Here is a 13,517-nt window from a genome sequence, read left to right as displayed (position 1 = left end):
TTGAACCATGGTCAGCCACATGGGAGTCCAGCACCTTTAACCACCATGTCGCCTGCAGCCCCTATTTATATATATTTTTTAAATTTGCTATAGGGTGTGTGCCAGAGAGAGACAGAGAAAGTGAGAAAGCGCTTCCTCCCAAGGAGGGATGGCTATGTTGCAATCCCTTCTCCTCTATTCTCCTTTTAGGACTTTGGGTGCACTCATGCACACGTCTGGTGTTTTTCAAGCTACTAGGTCTGGGACTCAAACTATGCAGTCAGCCATGTGAGATCCAGTCACCCTAACCATCACACCCGGCTGGCCTTTACCTAACCCTCTTTTCCTTCTAATTAAGTAGAATGAAATGCCACACTTTATTTAAGTGTAGCATCTTTGCCTGTGTTTTTGAGCCCATGCTCATCATCCCAGTCAACGGTCAGCAAAGATGAACTGAGTGGTTCTTCATTTTTCACATGTTCTCTACTCTCTGTGTCTCTTTCTCTGTTGGCTTCTTCTCCTAGAAAGCCTATAAATATGCTCAATACTTTTTCATGAAAACAAACACAAAAACATGGCCTGAAACTAATATCATTATCTTTACTTTCAAACCTGCTACACCTTTGGTTTTAGTAAAGAACACATTTATACCCACAAACCAGAATCCTGGAAAGAGCCTGTGTTTTTCCTACTTATTCTATTCAAATATTCTCCTTGAGACCAGTCTAAGTTGTCACCTCTAACATAGATGGAACTTAGAATAATTACCCTCCAATAAAAGGGGACCATGGGCTGTGGTGTCTTTGAGGGAGACATAAATTAGAAATGGCCAGAACTAAGACCAGTTGGAAGATCACTGCTTTATCTGAGTGAAGAAAATGATGGCCTTACCTACCCAGGAGCAGTAAGAATGCTAAGAAGGAAATATGTCCGATAGTCATAAGGAGAAGGACTGCTTTGGTACCCGATTAAGTGTGAAGAATAAGTAGGAAAAATACAGGCTCTTTCCAGGATTCTGGTTTGTGGCTATTCATGCGTTCTTTACTAAAACCGAAAGAGCAGCAGGTTTGAAAGTAAAGATAATGATATTAGTTTCAGGCCATGTCAAATTTGTAGTTTCTATCAGCTGCCCTGGTAGAAACATCGCAGTCAATTATAAATAGCATAGGTTCATGAAAGTTGTTTTGGGTATAGAGATGGATTTGAAAATCATTATCCCTGGATGGAAGTCAAAGTCAAGTGAGTGAAAAAGACTACTTAGGGATAGTGTTTTCTTTTGTTTTAATTAACGAATGGAACCTCTTTAGCTAGAGGCCCTGTATTTATTTTTTCTTTTCCTGATGGTCAGTAGTCCTCATTTTGTTTCATTTATATGCAAGTGAGCAGGAGAGAGGAGAGAATGACAGAGAGACACACGTTATTTTTTCAGTTTCTTATTTCTTCCATGAATAGGAGAAGAAAAAAAGGGAAGCACCTGCACGTTGTGATCTTCATGCTGTGATCCACCATCAGTCTCTGCAAATCTGGATCACAGGCATGCATTTGTGCTTGGTGTATACAAGGAGACCTTGTGGTTCAAACCAGGGACTTTCCCATGTGGGACCAGTTGTACTACTGCTGTGCTACCTCCTGATTCCTCCCATACAGTTTTCATGTCCCCATCCACCCCCAGCATCAGCCAGCCCCATATCATAAACAAGCATGTGCCCAAAATACTCAGGGAGGTCTCCAGGCATGAACCCGGAATCTTTTCACATGAGAACCCTCACAGAGCTGTTGAGCTTTACTGCTTTACCACTGCCCAGCCCTGAGAGAGCTATTTGTGTGAGTTTTGCTGTGTAGCAATACTCCTACCCAGCCTCCAGTTAGCTAAAACCACAGGTGCTCAGCCTGTCTAGGTTAGGTTAGGAGCCAAACCTAGATCTCCCAGACGGCCTCAGTAGTGGACACTTAACACTTTCCCCACTATGGCTGAGCCCTGATTTGTTATTTTCATTGAAATTGTTCACTATCTTCATCCTGACAAAAATTGTCTTCATTGTGCCAGCTGCTAGGAATAAAACAGTAAAAAGCCTAGTTACTTCCCCACTGCTTTACTTATTTCTTGCTATCTACCTTCAATTACTTAATATTAGAGTATGGGGCCAGCAGGTGGTATGGTGGTTGAGGTGCTAGACATTTCTACATGGCTAACCACGGTTTGAGTCCTGAATCTGGTGGCTTGCTTTCTCATTTTTTCCCTTCTCTCTCTCTCTAGTCAAATTTTAAAAATGAATAAATAAAACTCAATAAAATAATTCTTTAAAAAATGTGAATTAAATTAAAACAATTATTAGAGTATGAACTCTATTTTTTCTTCTATTAGAATATAAGCTACCTACAGAAAGACCTTTTGTTTCATTCTTTACTGTATTCACAGTGACTAAACAAGGCATTCCAAAAACATTTATTAAACGAATCAACGAAAAGTTTGAAATATAAGGTCCATAAGGTAAACTCTTTTTTTTTTTTTTTTTTTTTGGGAGGTTTTTTGGATAGGGGGCACAACCTAGGTTTTTGGTATAGGGTGCATACGCTCGGTAGAAAGACAGAGAGAGACAGAGAGACAGAAAACAAGAAATCACCCCCCAGAGGGGATGGCCACGCAGCAATCCCTTCTCCTCCATTCTCCTCTCAGGATCTTGGGCACGCACGCACACGCGCCCAGCCTGAGTTTAAGCCACTGGGTCTGGGATTGGAACCTCGGTCAGCTACATGGGAGGCCAGCGACATAGCCATTACACCAACTGCTAGTCCCAAGGTAAACTCTTATAAACCAATAGAACAACTGCTATAAAAGTCATTGCTGTTCTAGATTTATTTTCATCTTATTAATTAAACCAGAAAAAGAAAGATCAAGTAGAAAATAATAAAGAGTCCATCTTATACCAGTTAGGATGACTACTACTAAAAAAATTTAAAATTAACAAGTGTTATGGAGGATGAAGAGAAATTTAAACCCTTTTTACACTATTAATAGAAATACAAAGTGAGGGGCCAGCAGGTGGTGTGGTTAGGCCACTGGACTCCTATATGGTGGATTGTGGTTTGAATCCCAGATCTAACAGCTTGCTTTCTCACTGTCCCTCTCTCTCTGGTCAAATTAAAAACTAATAATAATAAATAAAATAAATCTTTTTTTTAAAAAAGAAATATAAAGCGATACAGTTGCTCTGAAAAACAATATGGTGTTTCCTCAACATTTTAAAAATAGAATACCACATAATTCAGCAATTTCACTTCTGTAAATAGTCCCAAAAGGATTGGAAGTAGGATTTTCAAGAGATAGTTGTACACTCATGTTCAGCATTATTCACAATAGCTAAAAGGTGAAAGCAAAGTAAGTGATCATCAGTGGATGAATGGATAAACAAATGTATATATTTTACATACCATGGAGTATTACTCAACCTTAAAAAGGAAGAAAATCCATACTAAAATATAGGTGAATCTTGAAGATTTATGTTAAGTGAAATAAGTCCATCACAAAAAGGACGAATACTATATATCATCCTGCTCATATAAGTCCTAAAGAGTAGTCAATTCACGGAGACAGAAACTAGAACGGTGGTCGCCAAAAGGTAGAGATGAATGGGAATGTAGAGTTAAAAACTGCGGAGTTTCAGTTTCACAAAATGAAGAGTTCACCAGATGGATGGCAGTGATGATGGCATAGTGACTGTACATTGAAAAATGATTGAGATGGTAAATTTATATTTTACCATAACTTTTTAAACTTAAAAAAAAAAAAAAAAAAAAAAAAAAAAAAAAGCTGCCTCATGGTAGAAGATAAGCAGGGAGATGAGCGCGGTTTGCGTCCTGGACCCGGTGGCTTAAACTCACGCCAGGAGCGTGTGTGTGCGTGCCCAAGATCCCGAGAGAGGAGAATGGAGAAGGGACTGCGGCGTGGTCATCCCCCCGGGGGGTTATTTCTCGCTTTCTGTCCCTCTTGTCTTCCTGGGGAGCGCAAGCGCCCTATAGCAAAAACCTCTGCCTCCCCCACCCCCCCCCAAAAAAACCCAGCTAAGACCGCATTAACAATCCACATCAATTAAAACCAGCAGGGACCTGAGAATCCCCGTTGGCCAGCCATAACTCAGTTTAATCACCAGGCTGTAGGAACAGGAAACCAAGGGCGTGTCAAGGGCAGGCCCCTGCTCTGCGTAATGCGGGGCTGCAGAGAAGCCGAAGCCGCAGAGAAGCCGAAGCCGCAGATGCAGAGAAGACACAGGTTAAAGCAGGTCAACTCTCTGACTAGCTTGCCGCTGCGCAGGCGCATATAGAGCTGCCAAGGCGCTTTTTAAACGTACCCGGAAATGACGCACGTAACTCTGAGACAGGTTCAGAAAATCGCCTAGGTGAATCGCAAAGCTGGGCAGGCGCGGGGTAGTCCTGCTGCTATGAGCTGCACCATCGAGAAGATCCTGACAGACGCCAAGACGCTGCTGGAGAGGCTGCGGGAGCATGATGCGGCCGCAGAGTCGCTGGTGGATCAGTCGGCCGCGCTGCATCGGCGGGTGGCGGCTATGCGGGAGGCGGGGACAGCGCTTCCGGACCAGGTCAGGCAGAGGGTAGGGATTCAGTGCCCTCGGGTTCTGGGCACTTGAAGGGTGGAGAACGAGGTAAAGTGGGAACTCGGCCTGGAATTTATTTCCGGTCTCAGAGGGCGGCGGTGAGACCTGTCTGCGAGGTGGGCTGAGAATCCTGCACCTGCCGCTCTTCTGTTTACGGCGCTCTTAGTCTGTCTCTGTTTGTACAGTATCAAGAAGATGCATCCGATATGAAGGACATGTCTAAATACAAACCTCACATTCTGCTGTCTCAAGAGAACACACAGATTAGAGACTTGCAGCAGGAAAACAGAGGTTAGTCAGGCCTTTTTTTTGTGTAGTTACTGTGATTTTTTTTTTCACATCCGGTAATAGTTTGAAAGTTCTCATAAAACCACATTAATAGTTCACAAAAGTACACATCCTTATATGTATTTGCTAGTCAATACTTTTAATAGCGTTATCCTGTGCAGGCCCTGTAACAATAAGGTTTGTTATCTCTTTCAAGGTCATCCAAGTTTATATTTATAAACAGCTTATCAGGTTCAGCCTCCTGGCTTACTGGTTAAGGAATCAAATCCCACATGGTCCACTGGGGTTGGAACTCCAGTCGGGCAGCTTGAGAAACAGGGTGGAGTGCATGCCCAAGATCCTGACCAGATGGAGAAATGGAGGAAAAAGGATTGCATTGTGACCACACCCTATGGAAGGATGCTTTCTCCCTCTCTGGCCAGAATTTATGCCCTCTGAGCAATTAGGAAAATCAACAACTTATCAAAGAGGTGCTTAGTAGAGTTGGATTATCCTGTAGCTCTTTTTTAGGCACCCCCTTTTGGTACCAAGATGGAGGCTTGCATAACAAAAGAGTTTGTATCCTCAGGGGCTTAAAATTTAATATTTTAACACTGAAGTTAAGATTGAAGATTTTGTTTGCTCTTGTGCAAGGAGGAAGAGCAGAATGTTTTTCAGTGGGGTATATATTCTTAGGCTTGTTGAGTACATTAATAATAGTATCAAAGTTGTACATCAGTTTACAGAGAGCTTTCCCATACATCATTTCACTGTTCTTATCTCTTAATTTTGAAGTTAACAAGTAAGGTATTTATTATAGTGCAGTTAAGAAATAGGCTCTGAGAGGTTAAATGATGTAGTAAAAGTAGGTCACAGAAGTGAACTCAAACCCACATCTTCTGGAGGATCCTAAACCTCCAACTCTTAGGTGTTTGCCTTTAGGACTATCTCACCAACATCACTGCCAAGTTATTTTATTTTCTTTTTTCATAGAACTGTGGGTTTCCTTGGAGGAACACCAAGATGCCTTGGAACTTATCATGAGCAAGTATCGGAAACAGATGTTACAGCTAATGGTTGCTAAAAAAGCAGTGGATGCTGAACCAGTCTTGAAAGCTCATCAGTCTCACTCTGCAGTAAGAAACTTTGATGAATAATTGTTAAGTGTACTAAATTCATGAGATTGGGCAAGCCTCAAGGCCTAGTGGTGAAACAAACTGTATCCCACATGGCTAAGCACAGTTTGAGTCCCAGGCCAGTAGCTTGAAAATCATGCAGAGTACATGTGTATGAATACTGAGTGTCTTTTTTTATTTTTGAAAGGGCACATGTGCTTGTGCAGAGACAGAGAGACAGAAAGCGAGAAATCACCCCCCCAAGGGGGAATGGCCCCCCAGGGGGAGATGGCCACGCCACGATCTCATCTCCATTCTCCTCTCAGGATCTTGGGCACGCACACACATGCACCCGGCGTGAGTTTAAGCCACTGGGTCTGGAACTCAAACTGTGGTCGACTACATGGGAGTCCAGCGACATAGTCATTATACCAACTGCTGGTCCCAATATGAGTATCTTGACTAGATGGAGAAATGGAGGAAAAGGGATTGTGGTATGACCATTCCCTGTTAGGGGACGAGGGTGCTTTCTCCCTCTCTCTCTGCCTCTGACAAGTGTATATACCCTTTGGCAATTAACAAAAAAAGAAAAGAGGGAGTAGCAGGTGGTGTAGTAAAGGTGCTGGACTCCCACATGGTCGACCATGGTTTCAGTCCCCGACCTGGTTGCTTGTGATAAAAAAGAGCGAGGGGTGTGTGTGTGTGTATGTGTGTGTGTATATATATATATATATATATATATATATATGCCCAAATTCCCAAATGGAGAATGGAGGAAAAGGGATTAGGGCATGGCCATCCTCCTGGGAGGGTTATTTCTCACTTTCCCTCTCTGTTTCTCTTTCTCTCTCTGGTGAGAGAGCAAAAACCTACAAAGAAAAGAAAGAAAAAGAAATCATAAGACTGTTTTAGATCGTTTGTTTTTTGTTTATGTTTTTGTTTTTGGAGAGGTTTTTGCTATAGGGTGCATGTGCTCACCAGAAAGACAGAAACAGAGAGACAGAAAGCAAGAAATCGCCCCCCAGGGGGATAGCCACGCTGCAATCCCTTCTCCTCCATTCTCCTCTCAGGATCTTGGGCACGCATGCACACACGCCTGGTGTGAGTTTAAGCCACCGGGTCCGGGACTCAAACTGCGGTCGACTACATGGGAGTCCAGCGACATAGCCATTATGCTAACTGCTGGTCCCTAGATCGTGTGCTTTTGAAGAAAAGTAATTTTTTTAATGTTTATTACATTTGTAGTTTATTTTGCTATGGCTTTGTAAATATAGAAATAGAAACAAGGTGGGCCAGCTGGTGGCATGGTGTATAAGGTGACTGGATTCCACATGATCAGTTGTGCAGTTGTCCTAAATTGGACAGCCTGAAAACAGACCAGACATGTGTACATGTGTGCCCAAAATCCTAAAAGAGGGGAGACAGAGAACAAAGAGATTGTAGTATGACCATCTCCCATAAGTGTGCTTACTCCCTCACCCCTTGAACACACAAACCTAGCAAATTAAAGAAAGAAAGAAAGAAAGAAAAGAGATGAGGGGCCTCTCTCTCTCTTTCTCTCTCTCTCTCTCTCTCTCTCTCTTTTGTGGAGTAGGACTGAAGTTCCTCCCTGTATCATTAAGATCTCTTTTCAGGATGTTTATGAATGCTTATCTTTTTAAGATATTCATGAAAGCTCAGCTCTTCCACCAAACATAATGCCAGTTAATGCTGAAGGTGCTCAGTTAACACTTGGGTAGCTTTTTTTTTTTTTTTTTTTAGAGAGATTTTTGCTGTAGGGTGCATGCACTCACTGGAAAGTCTCAGAGAGTCGGAGTGACAGAAAGTAAGAAATCACCCCTCAGTGTGGATGGCTATACCACAATCCTAGAGTCATGTATCATGTAGCAGTGGGGATATAATCTGAGAAGTGCATCAATATGCCCTTCTGTGTGAACATTTTCTACACCTAGATGGTACAGCCTACAGCACGCCTAGGCTGCATGGTATGATCTTATGGGACCACTGTGGCATTGGGTTGTCAGGAAAGTCATGACGCGTTTTTGTATAGAGAAACAAAAAAAATACGGGACCAGCAGGTGGCGTGGTGGTTAAAGCGCTGGACACTCCCACATAGCAGACCATGGTTCGAGTCCTGGGCCTGGTGTCTTGCTTTTTCACTTTACCCCTTTCTCTCTCTTTCTTTCTTTCTTTCTCTCTCTCTCTCTGTGGCTCTCTCTGGTCAAATTAAAATGAATGAATGAATCAATAAAAGTAAATGCAATAATTAAAAAAAAAAAAAGAGAACTGTTCCTTTAAAAAAAAAAAAGAAAAGAAACAAAAAAATACATCATGGCTTTCCAGCTACTTAATATATATGGTCCATTGTTGACTGGAACATTGTTATGTAGTGGTACTTGACTATATATAGAATCTATTATGTTATGTTAGGAGAGAGAAATATGGTTTAAAAGGCCAGAGGATAGTATTTATGGCCAGAGGATAGTTTTTATACTTTGGTTGCTTATGATTTATTGAAAGACCTAGTTATTGTTAGGTGTACAGAGTGCTCCATAGATCTCATTGTACATTCACATGTACTGTATCATTTAATCCTGGATTCATAGATACGAGGCTGTTTGCTACAGTGAATTGTAGTGAAAGAAAAGTTTCATTTTACATTCCATTGCATGCATTTTTCTGACTTAAAAGTTTCCGAGACTGAGGATAATTTAAATATTTAAATGGCTTTCATCTAGAAGAGGAAAAAATAAATTGTATATTCTGTGTCCTGGATTAAAAACTTTGATCCTTGAAGGTGACAGAGGTTAGCTCATGTCTTTCTAAGAGACACATCCAACACGTGTGTGCGTGCGTGCCCAATAGAATAAAGTACCTTGGAATGTGATAGATCTCCCACCGGTAAAAGTATTTAAACTTAAGTTAAACAGCCACTTAGAGGTATTGTCCAATATCCAATGGGCACGTAGACTATAAGTGATCTTTTGAAAACAAAAATTATTTGTGACCAGCACAGAGTTACTTTATTATAGCTTTACCTATGAGGACTCAGGTTATAGTGACACTCCATTGTAATTTGGGTAGCATAGATTAAATGAACTTTTAAAAATCATAATGAGGGCCAGTGGTGGTATGGTAGTTAAGACCACTGGATCCCACATGGCCAACTGTACAGTTCAAGTCCCAGCCCCTGTGACTTGAGAAACACACTAAGCATGTGTGCATTTGTGCCCCAAATCCTGAGAGAATGGAGAAGAAGGGACTGCAGTGTGGTCATCCCCCAGGGGGTGATTTCTTACTTTCCCTCTCTGTGTCTCTGTCTCTCTCTGAGCTCTAAACCAAAACTTTTTTAAAAAAATACATGTCCTCATGTGCTTCATAGCTGTTGAAGATTACCTTTTCACATTTGTTTCTTAATATTTTCACAGGAAATTGAGAGTCAGATCGACAGAATCTGTGAAATGGGAGAAGTGATGAGGAAAGCAGTTCAGGTGGATGATGACCAGTTTTGTAAGATTCAAGAAAAACTAGCCCAATTAGAGGTAAGATTGTTGCTATTTTAAGTTCATAATATTTCAGATTTTTCAGAGTCTGGTAGGTATGTCATCACTGTCCTATTGCTGCAATATACTGATGTTTTCTGTGTGCTCATGACTTAAAGTTAAAACTCCTCTTTCATACCCTTTTCAAGAAAGGAAACATAGTAAATGCAATCATTGGAAATACTACCTGTGGGCCAGCAGGCATTGTGGAGGTTAAGGTACTGGATCCCACATGGCTGGCTACATGGTTTAAGTCCCAGACCCAGCAGCTTGAAAACCATGCTGGGCACAAAAGCCCAAAAAGAGAATTGCAGCATGACCATCTCCCCAGGGCATGAATTCTCACTTTCCTTCTTTCTTGCTCTGTCTTTCTGGTGAGCCCAGGTACCCTACAGCAAAAACTAAAAATAGGAAAATAGAAAAAATACTACCTGTATATTGGTTCTAATCTACTATATTGGGAGGGTAGAGAGAGTGGACAGGATTGGTCATATGTGAGCTAAAATCCCTCCTCTGCCATAATAGGAAGTCTAATAGATAATGTCTAAAATTGAAGATTAAGAAATAACAATGCAGGGGACCAGCAGTTAGCGTAATGGCTATGTCGCTGGACTCCCACGTGGTCGACCGCGGTTCGCGTCCTGGACCCGGTGGCTTAAAACTCATGCTGGGCGTGTGTGCGTGCATGCCCAAGATCCTGAGAAGAGAATGGAGGAGAAGGGATTGTGGCGTGGCCATCCCCCCCGGGGGGGGGGAGGTGATTTCTCGCTTTCTGTCTCTCTGTCTGTCTCTGTCTGGTGAGCGCATGCGCCCTATAGCAAAAAAAAAAAAAACAAAAAAAAAAAAAACCCCTCTCCAAAAAAAAAAAAGAAAGAAAGAAATAACAATGCCTATAGACCTACTATTTAGACTTATGGAAGTAAAAAACAAAAGAAATAGATATAAGTATTAAAAGTAGTTGCCGGGCCAGCAAGTGGCATGGAGGTTAAGGCAACAGGATCCTCTGAAGTTTGATTTATTGGTCATGGGCTCTGAATTATTGGCAAATCTGAAAATCATTTAATAGAATTTTCTAGAGAGAATTGAAGATGAAAACTGTTAACTACCCTGTTGTCAACTATGTGGAAATCAAAGGTAATGATAGGCCCCCGGTAGAAATCGATTGAATGATAGAATGATGTTATTTACAAGATCCTTGATTTACTTCAGTTATGGAAACAACCTCAAGGAAATGTAGGACAGGGACCAACAGATGGCGAAATGGTTATGTTGCTGGACTCCCACATGGCCAACTGTGGTTAGAGTCCTGGACCTGGAGGCTGGAAACTCACAACAGGCATGAGTGTGCGTGCCCAAAATGCCGAGACGAGAATGGAGGAAAAGGGATTGCCGTGTAGCCCTCCCCCCAGGGGGTTGATTTTTCGCTTTGTCTCTCTGTCTCTCTTGTTATCTCCAGTGAGCACACATGCCCTATAGCAAAAATCTCTCTCAAACAAAGGAAACGGAGGACAAATTTTGTTAATACTTCAAGTGGAAAAAACATGGCCCTTGCATTCAAACCCCAGTAATACCACATCCCAATTGTCTGAATTTGGAAAGGTTTTAGTATTTTAAGCCATGGTGTCTCCATCTTAAATAGAATGCAGATGTAGGCAATGACTCCTTCCCCACAAATTGTTGTGAGGTAACATAATGTACCCACATGGTTCCTGGCTACATGCCCAGTAAGTAAATTTTTCTCTACCTTCCATTCTCTACAGCTATAGGACAATTAAGAGAGGAGATTAATCAAAGTGCAAAGATGATTAGGAATTTGAAAAAATAGAAGAAACAATAGTAATACTTGGGAAAACCCATGAGAAACAGTAAATTCCCCAATGGAACTGGAGAGAGACCTTCTTTCTTTTCTTGTTTGTTGTTGTATCACTTGGTAGATAGAAATTACTCAGTAAATGTTTATAAAATAAATAAAGAGGTAATGTTTTAGAAAATTCTCACTGGTTTATTTTCTTAAATTTTTAAAAATTAAAATGTTTTCTGGGCCGGCAGGTGGCATAGTGGTTAAGGTGCTGGACTCTCACATGGCTGACTATGGTTTAAGTCCTGGACCTGGCGGCTTGCTTTCCTGCTCTCTCTCTCTTTCTGGTCAAATTTTTTTTTTAAATGCATAAAATTAAATAATAATTCTTTAAAAATAATACAGACCAGCAGTTGGCAAAATGGCTGTGTTGCTGGACTCCCACGTAGTCAGCTGCAGTTCGAGTCCTGGACCTGGTGGCTTAAACTCACACTGGGCGCATGTGCGTGCATGCCCAATATCCCAAGAGGAGAATGGAGAAGATGGGATTGCGGTGTGGCCATCCCCCTGGGGGGTGATTTATTGATTTCTGTCTCTCTGTCTCTCTCTGTCTTTCTGGCGAGCACATATGTCCTATAACAAAAACCTCTCCAAAAATAAATAAATAAATAAATAAATAAATAATAATAACATGTTTTCTTTTCCTGGCCCAAAACAGTATTTTCTGATGCAATTTGATAGTAAACATCCAGGAAATAAACATATGCCTTTTTTTTTTCCAGCTTGAAAATAAGGAACTTCGAGAACTATTATCCATCAGCAGTGAGTCTCTTCAGGCCAAAAAGGAAAATTCAATGGACACTGCTTCCCAAGCCATCAAATAACTGAACTTCTGAATGATGGCTGGAGATGGTCTATCAAGGAAGTCATCTTTCTACTGGAGTACTGGCTGTTCAGTGTGTTGCCTCAGACTTGATGTAGTATTAATTAAAGGTATCAGGTGGCAGTTTAGAATTCCCAATCAATACGGCTGTCCACAGAATAGTTTTGGGGCTTATAGTGAGTTTCACCATTCCTTTCTCCAAGAGACTACTTTTCATTTTCATTTTCATTTCTGGGACCTCAATTTATAAAAGTTCAATTTTCAGTTCATTTTGTTTTTTTATATCTCTGAAACATCAAGCATTTTATTATAAGCCAGCAATTTTATTTTAGATAGGATTGTAAAATATACTTCTAAGAATTCTTAAAAGAGACTTAACTTTTTAAACCTATTTGGCATAAACCAGATTTTTTTCCATTTGACAAAAGTAATACTGTTTCATAGATTGGCAGATTCTCTAATTTGTAATGTCATTCACCTATGAAGTTTTAAGTTTCTGGTGCTAAGAATTGGTACTTTGTGGCTTGGTGTCTTCTAATTTAAGAGAACCTATTGCCAATCCCTAGGAAACATACTTGAAAATAAGACATCCTTTTTTTCCCCAGTTATAGGTAGTTGTCATGTTTTTCAGAGAATGCTGAGAAATGTCCTGTGTATGTACACCCACGTGCTTAGTTCAAATGCTAAAAGTATTTTTATTTATTTTATTAAATATACATAATCAATTTTGCAGTTTTGTCCTATTAGGAAATCTTCAACTTGGGTGGTTTGCACAGGGAAGGGTATATCATAGATTTATTTCTATCATAGTTCTTAGGTACTGTACTATTCACTTTATACATAACTTCTGTTTCATAGTTAAGGTCCATCACTTAGTTGTCTTTCATTACTAGCACTAGTAGTTGGCTTTCTTTTTATTTTTGTTTGTTTGTTTGTTTTTTAAATTTTGCCACAGGGCACACGTCATTGTTGGAGGGAGAGAGTGAGCCAGAAATCACCTTCGTGCAGTTCCTTCTCCATTTCTCCCTCCTGCTGGGATTTTGGGCATGCATGCATATGCGCCTTTTGTGTTTTTCAAGCCGCCAAGTCTGGGACTCAAAGCACACAGCTGGCCATGCGGGGGTCCAGCTGCCTTAACCACCAAACCACCTGTTGGCCCTGTCTTTCCTTTTAGATTCATTTTTTCATGTGGAAGCAGTTTTATTACCTAATGAGAGCAATTACATTTGTGATGCTGTGCAGGCAACAACACTGAGACTTACATGCTAGGTGGTGAGCTGAGTTCTCGTATAAACTCCCTTACCTGTCACAGTGTACACA

At 41.0% G+C, this 13,517-nt stretch overlaps 1 protein-coding gene across 2 annotated transcripts; it reads left to right on the top strand.

Moving 5' to 3' along the window:
* The first annotated feature begins 4,234 nt into the window (after positions 1 to 4,234).
* SIKE1 (suppressor of IKBKE 1) lies at positions 4,235 to 12,922 on the top strand. 2 transcript variants are annotated; one of them, XM_006149645.3, is made up of 5 exons: positions 4,235 to 4,589; positions 4,778 to 4,883; positions 5,853 to 5,995; positions 9,403 to 9,516; positions 12,097 to 12,922. In XM_006149645.3, the coding sequence occupies exons 1-5, from the start codon at positions 4,419 to 4,421 to the stop codon at positions 12,196 to 12,198; spliced, it is 636 nt and encodes a 211-aa protein (XP_006149707.1). In that variant the 5' UTR covers positions 4,235 to 4,418; the 3' UTR covers positions 12,199 to 12,922. The 2 variants fall into 2 exon arrangements, with proteins under 2 accessions (XP_006149707.1, XP_006149708.1); XM_006149646.3 differs by having other exon boundaries at positions 4,245 to 4,577.
* Positions 12,923 to 13,517: the final 595 nt, after the last annotated feature.

Source organism: Tupaia chinensis, unplaced genomic scaffold (genome assembly GCF_000334495.1).
Source record: "Tupaia chinensis unplaced genomic scaffold, TupChi_1.0 Scaffold000270_2, whole genome shotgun sequence".
Taxonomy (NCBI): domain Eukaryota; kingdom Metazoa; phylum Chordata; class Mammalia; order Scandentia; family Tupaiidae; genus Tupaia; species Tupaia belangeri.
This window is presented reverse-complemented; position numbering and strand designations above follow the sequence as displayed.

Bases quoted from the DNA above. Each gene is read 5' to 3' on its own strand.
- SIKE1 (XM_006149645.3), top strand. From the start codon at position 4,419: ATGAGCTGCACCATCGAGAAGATCCTGACAGACGCCAAGACGCTGCTG. The intron at 4,590-4,777 runs GTAGGGATTCAG...CTGTTTGTACAG, and splicing joins CGGACCAGGTCAGGCAGAGG to TATCAAGAAGATGCATCCGA. The intron at 5,996-9,402 runs GTAAGAAACTTT...ATATTTTCACAG, and splicing joins CTCATCAGTCTCACTCTGCA to GAAATTGAGAGTCAGATCGA.